Source organism: Eubalaena glacialis, chromosome 1, assembly GCF_028564815.1.
Source record: "Eubalaena glacialis isolate mEubGla1 chromosome 1, mEubGla1.1.hap2.+ XY, whole genome shotgun sequence".
Classification (NCBI taxonomy): Eukaryota; Metazoa; Chordata; class Mammalia; order Artiodactyla; family Balaenidae; genus Eubalaena; species Eubalaena glacialis.
Genome location: NC_083716.1, coordinates 86,198,679 through 86,217,397, shown reverse-complemented (window position 1 = coordinate 86,217,397; position 18,719 = coordinate 86,198,679). Strand labels below are relative to the sequence as shown.

General features: G+C 42.7%; 1 protein-coding gene across 1 annotated transcript in view; it reads right to left on the bottom strand.

Moving 5' to 3' along the window:
• GNG4 (G protein subunit gamma 4) overlaps positions 1-18,719 on the bottom strand; it is a 60,273-nt gene that overhangs the window by 12,632 nt on the left and 28,922 nt on the right. The window contains exon 3 of the mRNA XM_061198463.1: positions 18,371-18,479. Within this exon, the coding sequence (XP_061054446.1) occupies positions 18,371-18,469 (99 nt within the window). The 5' untranslated portion in view covers positions 18,470-18,479. The remainder of the gene's footprint in view (positions 1-18,370; positions 18,480-18,719) is intronic.

Here is an 18,719-nt window from a genome sequence, read left to right as displayed (position 1 = left end):
CAACTCTTAGGAAGTGCTAGAAAAACATAAGAATAATATGTGTTAAACACGTATCTGTTAGAAGAATTATGAGGAAAGAGCCCCGGTTCAAATACTAATGTGAGGGACTCCCCTGGTGGCGTAGTGGTTAAGAATCCACCTGCCAACGCAGGGGACATGGGTTCGAGCCCTGGCCCGGGAAGATCCCACATGCCGTGGAGCAACTAAGCCCATGCGCCACAACTACTGAGCCTGCCCTCTAGAGCCCACGAGCCACAACTACTGAAGCCCATGTGCCTAGAGCCCGTGCTCTGCAACAAGAGAAGCCACCGCAATAAGCCCGCACACCGCAACGAAGAGTAGCCCCCGCTCGCCGCAACTAGAGAAAGCCCGCGCGTAGCAACGAAGACCCAACGCAGCCAAAAATAAATAAATAAATAAATTTATTTAAAAAACAAACAAACAAATGTGAAGCAAGAGTCACAACATTGATGCCCAAATGGCTGTGTCGGCAAATTTCCGGACACTTACCATTTGGCTCCACCAAACAGCTCTGGGTTATCCAGGCTGTTGGAGAGAACCATTAGTACAAAGACAATCCCAGGCGAATTCACACTTAAATTTGGAATATCGTTTATGATTTCTATGCCGTGTGTTTACTTAAAAATATGGTCAGATTTTGCATTTGGCTGTTAATACCTAAGGAATAGGGAGGAAGACAGAGACTGTACACGAAATGAATAATGCACGTGCAGATAACTGAATTTATTTAACTTAATTGACAGTAGTAAAAAAAAAAAAAAAAAAAAAAAACCACTCCTGGGTTTGAAATACAAGTGGCTTAGGCTGATGGTGCGGTGGTGAGATCCTGCGTGGAAAGAACAGGAGTCCCTGTTTCTGTTTCCTGCACTATGTGGTCACCTCACGTGGCACCCCCCCCCGCCCCCTTCAGAGGAGGGAGTAATTGATTTCCCGGGGGGGGGGGTGGGTGGTGGTGGTGACACTTTGTTGCCTTTATTACAATAATAATCGTTATTTGTTTGTAAAATTACTCCAAACGTAGAAAGACGGAAATAAAAATCAACGGAAACCCTGCCATTGGAGGGAACATTTTGGTGAACATCTTTGCAGACATCTTACTTTCCGTCTTTGTACATACAATCTCACAGGCTGTTCTGCAATATGCTCTTCACTCAGTACACACAGATGTACATCATTTAATGATGCTATAGTATAACACTGTCTGTCTATATATAACTTATGTGAAATAAAATTCATATTTTATGGCAAGACAAGAAAAACTGAGACATAAAAAATTTTCTCTGCCATTTGGCCGCCTCTCTCCCTGCACTGTGCACTGTGTATGTGCATTATGCATCACGCAAACCTCCCCTTCCGCAGAAACACCTCGCAACCATCAAGTGCAACATTCTCCTAGCATCAACAAGGCAACACCTTAAAAGATTACGTTCCTTCTTGATCTTGTAAGGGGTCACATGACCCACCACTTTGTACCTGCAGATCCGTATTATGCAAACTGTCAATAATCCATCATTGGATGTACAGCCCTCTGTCTCAAAAAACTTATATAACTCTGCTTTGACCTGTAAAGGGTGGAACAGTTCTCAGAGCTTTCTGAGATGCTCTTCCCGGGTTATAATCCTCAATTTGGTTCCAATAAAAATTTCCATTTCTTTCTTAGATCGACTGATTAATTTTCCATCGACACTATTTAACCAATCCCTATTGATGGACAAAAATACAATTTTTTGACATTATAACAGTGCTCTGATGAAATTCTTACTGTCCTTTATTATTTATGAGATTCTCCTTCGGGTAAATTCCTAGAAGTGAGAATGCTGAGTCAGAGTGTGAACAATAAATATTTTGACACATATTCCAAACTACCCTTTGGGAAGATGGTACCAGTTTCCACTCCAGCTATCAAAACAACTTCTCACTTCCTTTAACAGTTGATGGATGACACTGGATTTCAGCAAAAATTAAAAACATCAATAGCCTGGATCTCAGTTGTTGTTGTTGTTTTTTCAAATGGATCTCAGTGTTTTTCGGAGGCACAATTCTTATATTACTTTTGAAGGTAAATGTCTCTTCACATATTTGACCCTTTACATCTCTCCTTTTTACATTGCCTATTCATGCTGTTTGTGCATTTTTTTTTAAGAAAAGGGGGCTCTTTTTTATCTTATTGATTTTTCAGAGAAATTAAATTTAAAGAAATTAACCTTTTGTTATTCAGGTAGCAAATATTTTTCTTAATTTGTTAATTGGGAGATTTTTACCATATAGAATTTTTTTAAAAATCCAGTCAAAACTTTTACTTAATGAACTGTGGATTTTGTAACATGCTTGGCCTTCCCAAACTCACATTATAAAAATACTTGCTCCTATTTTCCTAGTATTTTTATGGTTCTATTTGTTATACTTAAATCTCTGATTGAAGTTATGAACTGAAATGTGTTTCCCCAAACTCAGAGGGTGAAGCCATACCCCCGTAAAAATTAATAAAGGGAAGCCTCATTAAAATGGAGCGAGGCGGCCAGCAGGGGGAGCTCTCATGAAGTCATGAAGTACCACTCAAGGCGATTACTGGAAGCACTGTCAATTTCAAACCCCAACAGAAGAATCAGCAACAGGAAAAGACCCCTCAATTACAAGCCCCAACAGGACATCTCCTACAAGAAATCAACTACCCCAGCAAACTCGGCCAATGAGAAACTATTGTCACCCTGAACTCTCACTTCTCTCCAAAGGACTTCCATTCAAAACAACCCCTCCCAGCGTCTTCCTTTTTCTCTATAAAATAACATTCCTCTCCTTTGTTTGTTGGACTTGCCTATAGTTTTTGCTGTAGCATGCTTGTCCTGAATTGCAAGTCTATTAAGTACTATTCCCAAATAAACCCATCTTTGCTGGTAAAATAGCTGACTTTTCTTTTTAAGGACAACACCCCGGACGTAACTGTATTCGGAAGGCCTTCACAGAGATACAGTCGGTCCTCTGTATTCATGGGTTCTGTGTCAGCGGATTCAACCAAACACGGATGGAAAAAGTTCAAAAAAAAAAAAAATCCAGAAAGTTCCAACAAGCAAAACTTGAATTTGCTGCACACCAGCAACTATTTACACAGCATTTATGTTGTATTTACAACTGTTTATATAGCATTTCCATTGTATTAAGTATTATAAGTAATCTAGAGATGATTTAAAGTATATGGGAGGATGTGTGTAGGTTATATGCAAATACTACACCATTTTATATAAGGGACTTGAGCATCCTTGAATTTTGGTAACTGAGGAGGGTCCTGGAACCAGTCCCTTACTGGGGATACCAAGGGATGACTGTAATTCAGGCTAGCTGAGGTCATAAGGGTGGGACCCCAATCCAGTAGGATTGCGTGTGTTTATACGAAGAGGAAGAGAATCTAGAAGGCTCTCTCTTGACATGAGCACAGAGGAAAGGCCGTGTGAGGACACAGTGTGAAGGCAGCTGTCTGCAACCGAAGGAAAGAGGCCTCACCAGACAACCCTGCCGGCACCTTAACCTTGGACTTGGAGCCTCCACAACTGTGAGAACACAAATTTCTATCGTTTAAGCCACACAGTCTGTGGTATTCTGTTATGGCAGCCCTAGCAGATGAATACAATCCATCTGATATTTATCTGGATAAAATTAGTGGTGTATGCAGCTTTGTTTTCCAAAGTGCAAGCCATTTCCAGCAACACTTATTAATACTCTGTTCTCTACTGCTTTGAGATGCCATCTGGATTGTATTTCAAATTCCCAATACACTTGGGTCTATTTAGGGACTTCCTATTCTTTTCCACTGATTTGTCTATTCCTAAAGGAGTATCATAAATCTTTAAGTACTATGATTTTATAATAAACTTTAATACTTAGTAGAAATATTCTACATATCTCAAATATATACACTTTTTTTTTAACTTCCTGGATACCCTTACATTTATTTATCTAATTGAAATTTACAATAATTTTAAGTTTGCTTTTTTCAAAAACAGTGATAGAATTACTCCCTTTTCCAAGTTGAATAATATTCTGCTGTGTGGATATACAGACATATCTTGTTTATTGTGCTTCACTTTATTGCATTTCATAGATATTGCATTTTTTTAATAAATTGAAGATTTATGACAACCATGCATTGTCAGATGATGGTTAGCAATTTTTAGCAATAAAGTATTTTAAAATTAAGGTATGTGACATTTCTTTTAGACATAGTGATATTATTGCACACTTAATAGACTACAGTATAGTGTAACCATAACTTTTTTTTTTTTTAATTTATTATTTATGGCTGTGTTGGGTCTTCGTTTCTGTGCGAGGGCTTTCTCCAGTTGTGGCAAGCGGGGGCCACTCTTCATCGTGGTGCGCGGGCCTCTATCGCGGCCTGTCTTGTTGCGGAGCACAGGCTCCAGACGCGCAGGCTCAGTAATTGTGGCTCACGGGCCCAGCTGCTCCGTGGCATGTGGGATCTTCCCAGACCAGGGCCCGAACCCGTGTCCCCTGCATTGGCAGGCAGATTCTCAACCACTGCGCCACCAGGGAAGCCCTAACCATAACTTTTATATGCACTGGGAAACCAAAAAATTTGTGTGACTCACTTTGTTGCGATATTGGCTTTATTGCGGTGACCTGAATCAAACCCGCAGTGTCTCCAAGGTATGCCTGTATACAGTTTGTTTATCCATTAATCTGCTGATGGATACTTAGGTTGCTTCTACCTTTTAGCGTTTCTGAATAATGCTGCTATGAACTGGGTGTACAAATCTCTCTCAAACAGCCTGATTTCAGTTATTTGGGATGTATATTCAGAAGTGGAGTTGATAGACCCTATAAGTAATTCTTTAAAAAAATTTTTTTTGAGGAACTGCCATACTGCTTTTCACAGTGGCTGGACCATTTACATTCCTGGCAATAGTGCACAAAGGTTCCAATTTCTCCACATCCTCATCAACACTTGTTTTTTTCTGTTTTGGTGATAGTAGCCATCCCGATGGGTGTGAGGTGATGAAAAAGGTTTTTAACACCAAATGCTGATATTTTAGTCCCATCTCTCCTGTGGTAGGGCTTGTTGCTACTGTCAGAACCCATAAAATGCAAGCGGGAGCCCAAAGATACAGCTGGAAGGACTCCACCAAAGGCTTACATGGAGGAGACTCTGAAGCTTGGTGGAAAAAGGCTTCGGTATCTTGAAGAAACAAATCAAGAATGACCAGACATTTGGGCATCCAGTAGCAGTGACCAGTGCAGTCAAAAGGGATACTGAGGCCGAGTGGACCTTAGCTGTTGCCTCACCAATGAACATGGGGCTTTTGATGTCCTGAAGAGCTCTTCACTGGGCTGGGCACAGGCTCTTCAGAAGGCTCACCCTGCAAGTCCAGTTCCTTTAAGAAGCTGAGCTTTCAGCTGAAGGATCCTTGCCCAGAAGATCTGTAGCGCAGATGACACTGAAGCGGTCCTAGCAGCTCAGCACAAAGTTAGAGACCTCACAAGGCAAGAGTGGACACCCGCCCCAAAGCAGGGCCTTTGTTTCATAGCCCTGATCAAAAAGCATGCCTGCAGGTGTTGTGTTGTTTCTTTGTGATGTCTGAGCCAGTGTAGTTGCAGATTTCCTACCCCTTTTTGGTAGGAATGAAGCCTATGATACACGGATGGCCTCACCTGACCCTGATTCTCTGCTATTGATTTGGGCTGTTGTAAGCCACTCCATCCTTCAGTGTGACCTGCTACGACCCAAGTAGTGTGTGGGATCCCAAGACAAGATGACAATCAGCCCCCACTCGAAGGAATTCCTGATCTAGTGGGAACTTCGTCAGAAACTTTCTTACAGTCCTAATAAATATCACCACATGTAAATGATCACAAAATATGCACATCTGTTATCTCCTTTAGTGAAATGCAACTGTACAAAATGAAATAATTTTGCTAAAGAAAAGAAGCATGTATTTGCATTATATTTAACTTTCTGCCTAATTGAGAATATATTTATGTTCCTAGGACACATGTGACCACTTGGTTGGGTGGCAAATTCTTTGTAGAATTTTAGAATTTTTACAGAATTTTAGGCTGGCATCTTCTGAACTGAGGTGCAATGTTGTCCAGACTGATATTTCCACCCTTTGGGGGGGGGCGGTGGGCAATGTAGTGCAATGACAATCAAGGATCTGGGTTGGTATCCTCAGTTCATCACATAACAACTATGGGCCTCGGTTTTCCTGTCTGGGGTACCAGTAGCACCAACATCGGAGGTCTGGCGTGAGGATTCAAGCATCTGACACGTGTTAAGTCAGGTGCACTTGTCCTAAATGATCGCTTCCCCTGCCTGTATACTTGATGTGCTCTTTCTTTTGAGGTTAAGTAACCTCAGCTGTATATGCGTTTCATGGTTGATCATTTTCTATCGCATTCTTTCACTGGACTATGATGAGCTGTTTGGATCTGCAGGTTCAAATCTTCCTCTGTTTAATGAAACCTTTTTTTAAAAAAAATTAATGTATTTATTTATTCATCTATTTATGGTTGTGTTGGGTCTTCGTTTCTGTGCGAGGGGGCCACTCTTCATCGCGGTGCGCGGGCCCCTCACTATTGCGGCCTCTCCTGTTGCGGAGCACAGGCTCCAGATGCGCAGGCTCAGTAGTTGTGGCTCACGGGCCCAGTCGCTCCGCGGCATGCAGGATCCTCCCAGACCAGGGCTCGAACCCGTGTCCCCTGCACCGACAGGCAGATTCTCAACCACTGTGCCACCAGGGAAGCCCCAATGAAACCTTTTAATATTCTATCCTTAGGAGTATTTTCTATTCCATTTCTTCTCTCCGCTGGGAACATCAGTATCCAAATGTTGGAATGCTGTTGTCAGTCTTCATTTCTGTCATCCTCTCTCTAGCTGCTTTGATCTGACTCTTTGTCTTTTTCTTTTGCTTCCTGTGCGAGTTTCTTAAGCCTGCCCTCCATGTCATTAATTTGGTTTTCTGTAGCATGTGTTATACTCTTTGCTCCTTCTTTTTATTTTATTTTTTTATTTAAGTATAGTTGATTTATAATGTTGTGTTAGTTTCAGGTGTACACCAATGTAATTCAGTTATACATACATTTATATCTGTTTTTTTTTTCAGATTCTTTTCCCTTACAGGTTACTACAAAATATTGAGTATAGTTCCCTGTACTATACAGTAGGTCCTTGTTGGTTATCTATTTTATATATAGTAGTGTGTATCTGTTAATCCCAAACCCCTAATTTATCCCTCCCCCGCTCCTTTCCCCTTTGGTAACCATAAGTTTGTTTTCTATGTCTGTGGGCCTATTTCTGTTTTGTATATAAGTTTATCTGTATCATTTTTTTAAGATTCCACAAATAAGCGATATCATAATTTGAAAAGATACATGTACCCCAATGTTCATCGCAGCACTGTTTACAATAGCCAAGACATGGAAGCAACCTAAATGTCCATTGACAGATGAATGGCTAAAGATGTGGTACATATATACAATGGATTACTGCTCAGCCATAAAAAAGAATGAAACAATGCCATTTGCAGCAACATGGATGGACCTACAGATTACCATACTAAGTGGAGTAATAAGCCAGACAAAGAAAGACTCTTTGCTCCTTCTAATGGTGTTCCCCACCCCCTCTCAAATTCTTTCCTTAGCTTTTCTACCTCCCTTTCAACTCATTATTTTATCTCTCCCTTGAGCTCTTGTTTCATAGATTCTATGTTTGCTTTACATTTTTTGGAGACTATAAAGCAGTCACCTAAAATGTTCTTTGGTTTTTTGGAAGAAGACTTCTTCCTAAGTGAGTGCTCCATTAGCCTTTCATACGCTAGAGTCTGGTCCTTGATACCTTGGCAGAATATTTGCATAGGTCCAATGTTTCTTTTTTTTTTCTTTTATACTTAGAAAGAGGGCAGTTCTAATCCAAGTCTGCTATTTGTGCAAGAACAGTATGGGGAGGTTCTCTTTGACCCCCTTCATTGTTTGCTGAAGCAATATTTGAATATTCTCTTTACAGTGTGGCTGGAACATCCTCATTCAGTTCTTTGAGTGGGTGATGAGACCGGAGGCGGTGGAAAGTCCTAGTTCAGGTAAGTTATTCTTTAGCGCTTTCCCTCTAAAGATGTTTCATAATTTCCCCAGTTCGTCCAACCCCATGGTGGAAATCTTCGGTTTTTGGCCAATTCCCACTTTAGGGCAAGCAGACCACCTTTGTGAAAAGCCAGGCGGGTGGAATGCCAAGGCTCACAGACCAGTGTCTGTTTTTCCCTTCTAAACTGGCATATATATGGCATATATATAAATGAATATATATTTTCCAGGCAGAGGTGAAAGAAATCTTCCAGATGAAGAGACTATCATGTGAGAAGGCAAAAGAGCATGTTACAGCAGGGCATATTTAAGAAATTGCTGGAAGAAGTGTGAGTGTAGACATGTGGAAGGGAGTACAAAGAGATGAGCCTGGAGGGGTATTAATAGTTCCTCGGACACCATGAGTGGACTGAATCAAGAGTCTTGTAGGTCATGCTAAGGAGCTCCTATTTTATCCAGTTTTAAATAGAGGGATTCAAAGTCAGATTTTTATACTAGACTAATTTAGAGAAAGGGGAAGGACAGATCTGAAGGGGCAAGACTAGAGGCAGATCAACCACCTACAGCTTCTGCAGTTGGTCAGACAATAAATGTGACCGTGAGGATGGAGGTGAGGGGAGAGATCTCAGAAATGTTCAGGGAGCTAAACTGGTAGGATATGGAAATATATTAGCTATGTGGGATGAAAGAGTTTCTGGTTTGAGAGACCAGGTAGATGGTGGTATAAAGAAATGAGGGAGAGAATACACAAAAAGAACAGGATGAAATAAAAAAAGGTCAGTTTTGGATGTGCTGATTTTAACGGTCTGGGGGAGTGACCAGTAGGCACCTAGATATACAGAATAAAAGTTCAGGGGGTTGGGCTGGAGACACATATATTAAAAAGTCACAGGAGTAGATGAGTTTACCCAAGAAGACCCTGAAGGTTTAAAAGCAAAGCAGGCTAGGGATAAAACTAGAGACCACTAGCGTGAATATGGCAGATAGAGATCCAGTAACGGAAACAGGGATGAGAGACCAGAAGTAGGAACAGAAATACTCTGAAGAGTCAGTATCTGCTCAAAAGTGGGAGAGCAGAATCAGTTACCACATTTCAGATCAAGAGGGGGAATTACGGGTTGTTAATTATGAACTGGTTTAAATTTTTTAAAAACTTTGAAAAAATTCTTATATTGATTCTTATGTAAATGACATAACAGATTTTGATGGATTAGACAGTTAAATGTAAAAACTGAAATAAACAGAAAAAATATAGGTGAGTGTTGATCTAATTTCATCATGGAAAGGCTTATGTATAAAGCAAAGGAGTCCACAAGGAAATATTGATAGTTTTCATATTAAAAATTTTAAACACTGGTACATCAAAAATAATCAAAGACTAAATTAAAAGACAAACAACAAACTGGGAAAACTATTTGTAATATATAATATGCAAGAAACGCTTACTAATCAATACAAAAAAGATAAGTACAACAGAAAGTTGGGCCAGGGGTAGGAACAAGGTGATCAGCGTGATACACCACATTAACAAAAGGAAAGACAAAAACCACATGATCATCTCAACAGACTCAGAAAAAGCATTTGATGAAATTCAACATCCATTCATGATAAAAACTTTCACCAAAGTGGGTACAGAGGGAACAATATCTTGACATAATAAAAACCATTTATGACAAACCCATAACCAATGTAATACTCAATAGTAAAAAGCTGAAAGCCTTCCCATTAAATTCTCACTTCTATTCAACATAGTACTGGAAGTCCTAGCCACAGCAATCAGACAAGAAAAAGAAATTAAAGGTATCCACATTGGAAGGGAAGAGGTAAAGCTGCCACTACTTGCAGATGACATGATACTCTATATAGAGAACCTTAAAGTCTCCACACAAAATTATTAGAATAAATGAATTCAGCAAGGTAGCATGATACACGATCAATATTCAGAAATCTGCTGCATTTCTTTACACTAACAATGAAATATTAGAAAGAGAAAGTAAAAAACAGTCCCATTTAAAATCACATAAAAAAATACCTAGGAATAAACTTAAATGAGGAGGTGAAAGATCTATATGCTGAAAACTATAAAACACTGATAAAGGAAATTGAAGATGATTTAAAGAAATGGAAAGATACCCCATGCTCGTGGATTGGAAGAATTAATATTGTTAAAATGGCCATACTATCCAAAGCAATCTACAGATTTAATGCAATCCCTATCAAAATACCCAAGACATTTTTCACAGAACTAGAACAAATAATTCTAAAATTTATATGCAACCACAAAAGACCCAGAATTGCCAAAGCAATCCTCAGGAAAAAGAAGAAAGCTGGAGTCATAACCCTTCCAGACTTCAGAAACTACTACAAAGCTACGGTAATCAAAACAGCATGGTACTGGTGCAAAAACATACAGACAGATGAATGGAACAGAATAGAGAGCTCAGAAATAAGCACACACACCTATGGTCAATTAATGTATGACAAAGGGGGCAAGAATATACAGTGGAGAAAAGAGTCTCTTCAAAAAGTGGTGTTGGGAAAGCTGGACAGCTACATGTAAATCAATGAAATTGGAACACTCCCTCACACCATATACAAAAATAAACTCAAAATGGTTTAAAGACTTAAATATAAGACATGACACCATAAAACTCCTAGAAGAGAACATTCTTAGACATCTCCCAAGGCAAAAGAAATAAAAGCAAAAATAAACACATGCGACCTAATAAAATTTAAAAGCTTTCCCACAGCAAAGGAAACCATCAACAAAACGAAAAGACAACCTACAGAATGGGAGAAAATATTTGCAAACAATGCAACCAACTAGGGGTTAATATCCAAAATATATAAAGGGCTCATACAACTCAATATGGAAAAAACAAACAACCCAATCAAAAAATGGGCAGAAGACCTAAATAGATATTTCTTCAAAGAAGACATACAGATGGCCAGGAGGCACATGAAAAGATGCTCAACATTGCTAATTATTAGAGAAATGCAAATCGAAACCACAATGAGGCATCACCTCACACTGGTCAGAATGGCCATCATCAAAAAGTTCACAAACAATAAATGCTAGAGCGAGTGTGGATAAATGGGAACCCTCCTACACTGTTGGTGGGAATGTAAATTGGTGCAGCCACTATGGAAAACAGTATGGAGGTTCCTTAAAAAACTAAAAATAGAGTTACCATATGATCTAGCAATCCCACTCCTAGGCATATATCCAGAAAAGATGAAAACTGATTCGAAAAGATACACGCACCCCAACATTCATAGCAGCACTATTTACAATACCCAAGACATGGAAACAACCCAAGTGCCCGTGAATAGATGATTAGCTTAAGAAGATGTGGTATATATATACAATGGAATGTTATTCAGCCATTAAAAAGAATGAAATAATGTCATTTGCAGCAACATGGATGGACTTAGAGATTATCACACCTAGTAAGAGAGAGAAAGACAAATATTATATGATATCACTTATATGTGGAATCTAAAAAATAACACATATGACTCTATGTGCAAAACAGAAACAGACTCACAGACATAGAAAACAAATGTATGGTTACCAAAGGGTAAAGGAATAGGGAGCGATAAATTAGGAGTATGGGATTAACAAATACACACTACTGTACATAAAATAGATAAGCAACAAGGATTTACTGTATAGCACAGGGAACTATATTAGGTATCTTGTAATAACCTATAATGGAAAATAATCTAAATATATATAAATATAATTATATATATTTAAATATATATGTAACTGAATCACTTTGCTGTACATCTGAAATTAACACAATATTATAACTCAATTATAGTTCAATTAAAAAAAGGAAATTATACTGAAAAAATTGGAAAGAATGGAAATACCCAAGGATAGGAGACCAGTTAAATAACTGCACATCAGATGAAGATATTAAAATGACATTTTAGGAGAGTATTTACTGACCTGGATATATAATCACAATATACCGTTCAGCGAGAAGCCAGATTGCAAAAAGTAATAAATTGATGAAATAAAATTTATACTTTAAGGCAGGACAAGAAAAATTAAACATGAAATCCTCTCTCTCTGTCCGTTTATGCCTCCTCCCTCCCTCCCTAATGTGCAGTGTGCATTTGCATTACACGTTTAAGCAAAGGTCCTCAAAGGTGGGAATGCCTGCTCAACCGTAAAGATCAATTTTTTTCCCTTTCTTCTGACGTTAGCAATGTAACTTCTTAAAAGAAGAGAGTTCTCTCCCAGGGCTGTAGGGGGTCATGGTGACTTGCTGCTCCCTTTCTACCTGTTTACCTGGACTATGTATCCTTGGTGAACTATACGTAAAATATCAGTATGTCATTTTGACGTATGATACTTTGCCTCGAAAATGTATGACTGTGCCTTTAACTTCTAACAGGTGAAACAGTTCTCAGAGCTTCTGAGAGTCTGTCTCCCTGGTTACAACCCTCAGTTTGGCTCAAATAAAATTCCTCTTTTTTCCTTCTTAGCTTGGTTGTTAATTGAACTTTCATCAACAAAATGTAACGAAGACCCAACACAGCCATAAATAAAAAAAAAAAAAAAAAAAAAGAATCTTATACTTTGCTCAGCTCACATCTGCCATAATTTCTCAACAAATTTTCCCTATTTGATGATCCATGTCATATATGTGCTTTCCCAATAGAACTTTATATTGCTTGAACCTCTAAAGGGTGAGAGTAAGAATAAGGTTATGGGTGTCCTTTTCCAAGGGACCAAAACAGTTTCCAAGTCATCTTTTATGTGCTCGCCATTTATTGATTGATTGATTGCTGCATTGGGTCTTCGTTGCTGCGCGCGGGCTTTCTCTAGTTGCGGCGAGCGGGGACTACTCTTCGTTGCAGTGCGCGGGCTTCTCATTGCGGTGGCTTCTCTTGTTGCGGAACACAGGCTCTAGGCGCGTGGGCTTCAGTAGTTGTGGCACGCGGGCTCAGTAGTTGTGGCTCATGGGCTCCAGAGTGCAGGCTCAGTAGTTGTGGCACACGGGCTTAGTTGCTCCACGGCATGTGGGATCTCCCCAGACCAGGGCTCGAACCCGTGTCCCCTGCACTGGCAGGCAGATTCTTAACTACTGTGCCAGCAGGGAAGCCCCTGTGCTCTTTATTTATTTTTTAGGATCCTGAGTACTATTTGCTAAGCTTTCTGCTTTTGGGGAGGCCATACAGGTTCTATGCTGAATCCTCCCTGTGCTTACGATGCATGGAACACATTTACATTTTTTTTTAAGCAGCTGATACAGGTTCGCAAAAAGGAACACCCAGCTTTGTTGGGAAATGCCCCGGTGAGCTTTGAGGTAGGATGGAGAAGAGTCACATGGATGCTGGGGGAGAGGACTGAGTTGGGGAAGGCAGTCAATAAACATTAAAGGAATGAAGGTAGTATAAGCACCTTTTGGCAGGAAAGAGCTCTCTACAGCGGCCCCCTTTGTCTTGTCACTAACCTTACACCAGGTGCCCCCCATGCTCTACTCATCTCTGGCCCTAGCACCCCTTTCACATCGTTTGACCACACAATACCTTGCCTAATCTGTTGGTTCTTTCCATAGATCAAAGAAGTAGAAATGAAGAATAAGTAATTAACAGATGACCAGATCTCTTCCCTAGCTTCCCCTTCAGTAATCTCACCAACAAACGGTGTGAACAAGACAGCATCCAAAGAAAGATCACGAGGAATCAACAAGCCTGCACACACGCCCGCACACAGTGGGAGATGGCGAGGACTCGGACCCCCTATCTCAATGGTTCACTGAGATTATTATTTCCCTTTAAAACCTTTCATGGCTGAGCAGAATCTTTGGAGGTGGTTTTGGGGGGACACTGAATCCACCGTGTCCCCAGACTGCCGGCATTCTGATTAAAAGCAACTTTCCTTTCTACCAACGTTTGTCTCTCTCTCTCTCTCCAGTATTGATTTATGAGTGGCAAGCAGCTGGACCCAATTTGGTAACAGTAAGGAGAGGCAAGAAGGTTGCTGAGGGTGTGTGTGGGGAGGGTCTCTTAACGCAGCGGTGTGTGGGTTTGAGGGCTGGCTGTGGGCTATATGGTGAAGCCTCTCTTCTACGTCCTGCAAAATCTGGAACAAAGTCTATGTTGACACTAGTGCTTTTATGCAGATGATGTGTGCGGGGGACAGACAGGAAGATAGTGGATATTGCTACATTTTTCCTCCATGACCTGCCCAAACCTCTCTGAGTTCACACGAATACTTTTTCTTATATTTGCAACCCAAACAACTGCTTAATGTGGTAGTTTTTCCCTTCTCTCCCCTTAACAGACCTCTCCTTTATTCTCCTGAGCTGCAAACGCCATCGTTTCCATCCTTCCTTCCCCATGAGATGCTCTTCCAAGCAGAGCAAACTACGAAGCCCGGAGGTGGGCTCTGCAGTCGGCAACACACCGTACAAGCCATGGGGCTCCTCTCTGGTTTCATGCCCGATACGTGTCCTGCCCAGGCTGTCCTCTGGGTCCCCCTCTGTCATGCTTCCACCTGGGAGCCGGCTCTGTGGGACCTCCAGCTGTTTCCCCTTGTTCTTCCCTCTCTCCGGGCCCCATGGAAGGCACGGCACACTCGCTTTTTCTACATCCTCACCATGCAGTCAGCCTGTCCTTTTTCCCCTTCATCTGGACCTGGCGTTCCCCTCACTGTTTGTATGAGGTCAGTGAATTCTAGGTACTGCTCCTCTCCTCCTTCCACACAGCTTCCTCGGTCATTTACCCCCAGGCTCCCTTTTTCCTTCTTCCCCTCCTGCAGTAAACTCTCACCCACCCTAGAAAGGCCACTTCTTCTCCCTGGTGACGCTGTTCCTATTTCCACCCTCCTCAAGGTCCTTATCAAGGTCAATCTGGAGTACCCTTGATGGAGTCTCTTTCTTTCCACATTCTGTTTTTATTGTCTGGCTAATTGATATCAATACACACTTTTTTTTTTTTCCGCCAAAGAGTTGCATCAAGTAGATTTTTCCCCAAAGCCATCCTGTGCCCTGAAGCAAGGGGCGTCTAGTGATTAAAATCAAGTGTGAGGGACTCCCGTGGCGGTCCAGTGGTTACGACTTTGCCTTCCAATGCAGGGGGTGCGAATTTGATCCCTGGCCGGGGAGTTAATAGGATCCCACATGCCTTGCGGCCAAAAAACCAAAACATAAAACAGAAGCCATATTGTAACAACTTCAATAAAGACTTTAAAAATGGTCCACATCAAAAAAAAATCTTAAAAACAACAATATCAAATAAAGTGTGAGCTTAACACCCATGAGGATGGCTATTATTTAAAAAAAAGGAAAATAAGTATTGGCGAGGACGTGGAGTAACTGAAACTCTTGTGCATTGCTTGGTGGGTGGGGAGGATGTAAAAAGGTATGGCTACCATGGAAACCGGTATGGTGGTTCCTCAAAAAAGTTGAACACAGAATTACCATATGATCCAGCAATGCCACTTCTGGGCATATACCCCAAAGAACTGAAAGCAGGGACCCAAACACTTGCATGCTCATGTTCACAGCAGCGCTCTTCACAATAGCCAAAAGGTGGAAACAATCCAAATGTCCATCAACAGATGAATGGGTAAATAAAACGTGGTACATGCACATAATGAAATACTATTCAGCCTTACAAAGGAATGAAATCCTGACACATGCTACACTGGACAAACCCTGAAGGCATATGCCAAGTGAAATAAGCCATACACAAAATTCAGACAAATACTGCAGGATTCCATGTACATCAATGAGGTACCTCGAATAGTCAAATTCATAGAGACAGAAAGTAGAAGAGAGGTTGCTGGAGCTAGGGAGGGGGGACGGGGAGTTAGAGCTTAATGGGTAGAGTTTCTGTTTTGGGGGATAAGGAAAAAGCTCTGGAAATGGGTGGCCGCACAATACTGTGGATGTACGCAATGCTAGTTAACTGTGCACTTAAAAATGGCTAAACTGGTAAATTACATGTTATATGTATCTTACCACAATTTCAAACAAACAAACAAAAAGTTCAAGATTGTGTGAGCAAAACCCAAGCCAAAAAACCACACGTGACTGTGAAGCTACGGCCGGCATGCGGTTCCTCAGGGCCACCTCTGTCCTCAGGCAGCCCTGGATCATCTCTGCTGTGACGACACTCTGCCAGCTCTGAACCAAATCTGACACGGCTGTCACTGGCCCTGGAATTACCACAGAGGCCGCAGATCCCCCTGGGCGGCTTCTCCCGGGATCAAGGAGCCGCATTTCCATAACCCACTCACTGCAAGAACGGGACTGCCCATCCCTTGAAGCCACCCGAGTAACGAACTAGACTCTGAGTTGCCTTATGATCTCTCCCGCCTCTTTTGGAGACTGTGCATGTGCCTTTAGTGACTCCTGAAGGGCCCTCCCTCGTGGGGACCCGTGGTCCCCACCATGACTCCTGGGTGGTGATGGTCTCAGGTGAGATCTGTTATCACCGAGTGTATCTTCCTTGCCAAAGTAAAACTCCCCAGCAAGATGACTGTCCTATCGCCAAAACCGGTACCCACCATCTTTCCAGTCCTCAGGCCATGGACCTGACAGTTGGGGTCTAGCTTCTCTCTTCCTGGCGGCTCCCACACTTACCCTCTAAGTTCTGCTGAGTTTCTCGCGCGCTGGCCTCTCCATCCTGCCTCCGCTCTCTTCCCCTCGAGGCCTCTCCCGGGTACCTCTACAGCTTCCGCTGCCCTCGGCCTCTGACAACTTTATCGACTGTTGTCAGTCATCCCATACGTAGCCTCGGCGCACACCCAGTCATTTTCATGCACTGTACCTGTGCACACAGCATCCCCCAGCTGCCCTCGCAGCACAACTACCAGCTCTTCCGTCAAGTCCAAGCGCTCGCGATGAGCCACAGTCAGCTCACACTAGCCGTCCCTCCTCCCCCGTGTCACCTCACAACCCGCTCCCAGCTCACGACTCCCGGGAGTCCTCTCTGAGCAACATGACGGGAACATTCCATTCGTGTTTATATCCCAGGACTGCGTTGAGGCCAGAGCAGCTGCTCAGGCATCTTTGTCCAAAGAGCGAATCCCACCGCATTCTCGTCCTCTCAGCAAAGGTCTGCTCTATCCTTGAACAGGTAGCCTGCTGGCTGTCTACAGTGCACCTCCTTAGACCCACTCCTACGCCACTGGGGCTCCCCTTCTTTAAGAACTGTTTCTTTTCTTGCTTCCTCTTCTAGCCTAGGGATCAAGGACTGAGGTCTAACTTGTAGTTGGTATCAGTACGTGCACATATAGCCGGTCCGCTTAGACCGATGCGTATCATCCTGCATCCCCTTCTTGCGTGGTATATACACTGTGTCGTTTACTGCGCTTGCTTACTGCCTCCTTGGACAGCTCGTACCTGGAGGTCCCCAGGGAAGGGGGATAACCATCCTGATGGAAGCAGGAGCTGGTGTTATCTGGCCACAGCTCTTGGGGGTGGGAGCCTGGGGACGGGACTGCTTGCTCTGCCAACAGAAGGCTTTAGGGGTCCCCCAGTGCCCCATGGATTCTGTCTTATTTGAATCCCAGTGCCTGGGTGAGAGCCCTGTGTTGGGTCCCAGAAGGCCACAGACACATTGGACTCGTGTTTCCTGCTGTCAGATTCCCGATGGGCTTCCAGGTGTATTACAGTCAATGAACCTAACTAAGCGGCATCTCAGAGACACTTGCTCCGCCTGGCCTCCTGCTCGCTTCAAAGTGGCACCTGGAAAAGATCTGGCTTCATCTCACGTCAGCTCCCCCAGCGTGCAGACAACTACACTCCTCAGAGAAATGAATGTGGTGGGAGGCGGCTGGCATCTTTCTTCCCTTTCCTCCTCAAAGGAGCGTATGACAAACGCCGTGCATATGGTTCGATGCTGCACTCCTGACAGCGCCCCTGTCAAAATACCCGATGTTGTTTAACCTCAAAGTCACTGGATCAGGCAGGAAAACTATGACGGGTCTCACGGTTCAACTCTCTCTCGCTTACTGGCATGACAACGGAGCTAAAGAGAGCTGAGATGAATATGGGTCTATTTTTGGCGACTCCTCACGGAATTCACACACACTGTGTATCCTGCATCCCTTGGATGCTCAGGCACGCTCAGAACTCTGCAGCAAATGCTCGTGTGTCAATGTTACAGCCGCCAGTGTTGGCTGGATGCTCTATGGGGCGACGCACTTGCTCTCATGAGGCTGCTTTGAGCACGGGGGGGCACTGTTTAGAGCTGAGCGCTGGTCAGAGGGCCAGGCCGGCTTGTGCGAGCTTACCTTCACTCTGTCCATGCAGGCCTCCATCTTTAGCTGCTCCACAGCCTTCCTGGCTTGGGAGATGCTGGCAGTGCTGTTACTGGACATGACTTCTTTCATTCTGCTGCCCCTGAAACAACCAAAGTTAAGGGGTTGAAAGAGCTGCTTTTCCAAAAGTCAGGCAGAACCCCCCTCAGCTTTCTCGCCTCCTATCCCCTGCAGCTTCTCTTTCCAGGCCAGGGAGCCATGGGAGAAGACCCTCCTGGGATAAGAGGAAGGAGGGCTTCATCCGAGTGATGGGAGCAAGCCATCAGGCTCCTGTTTGTCAGACTTTCTCAGCCCCAGCGTGAGGAAGTAGAAGATAACAGAT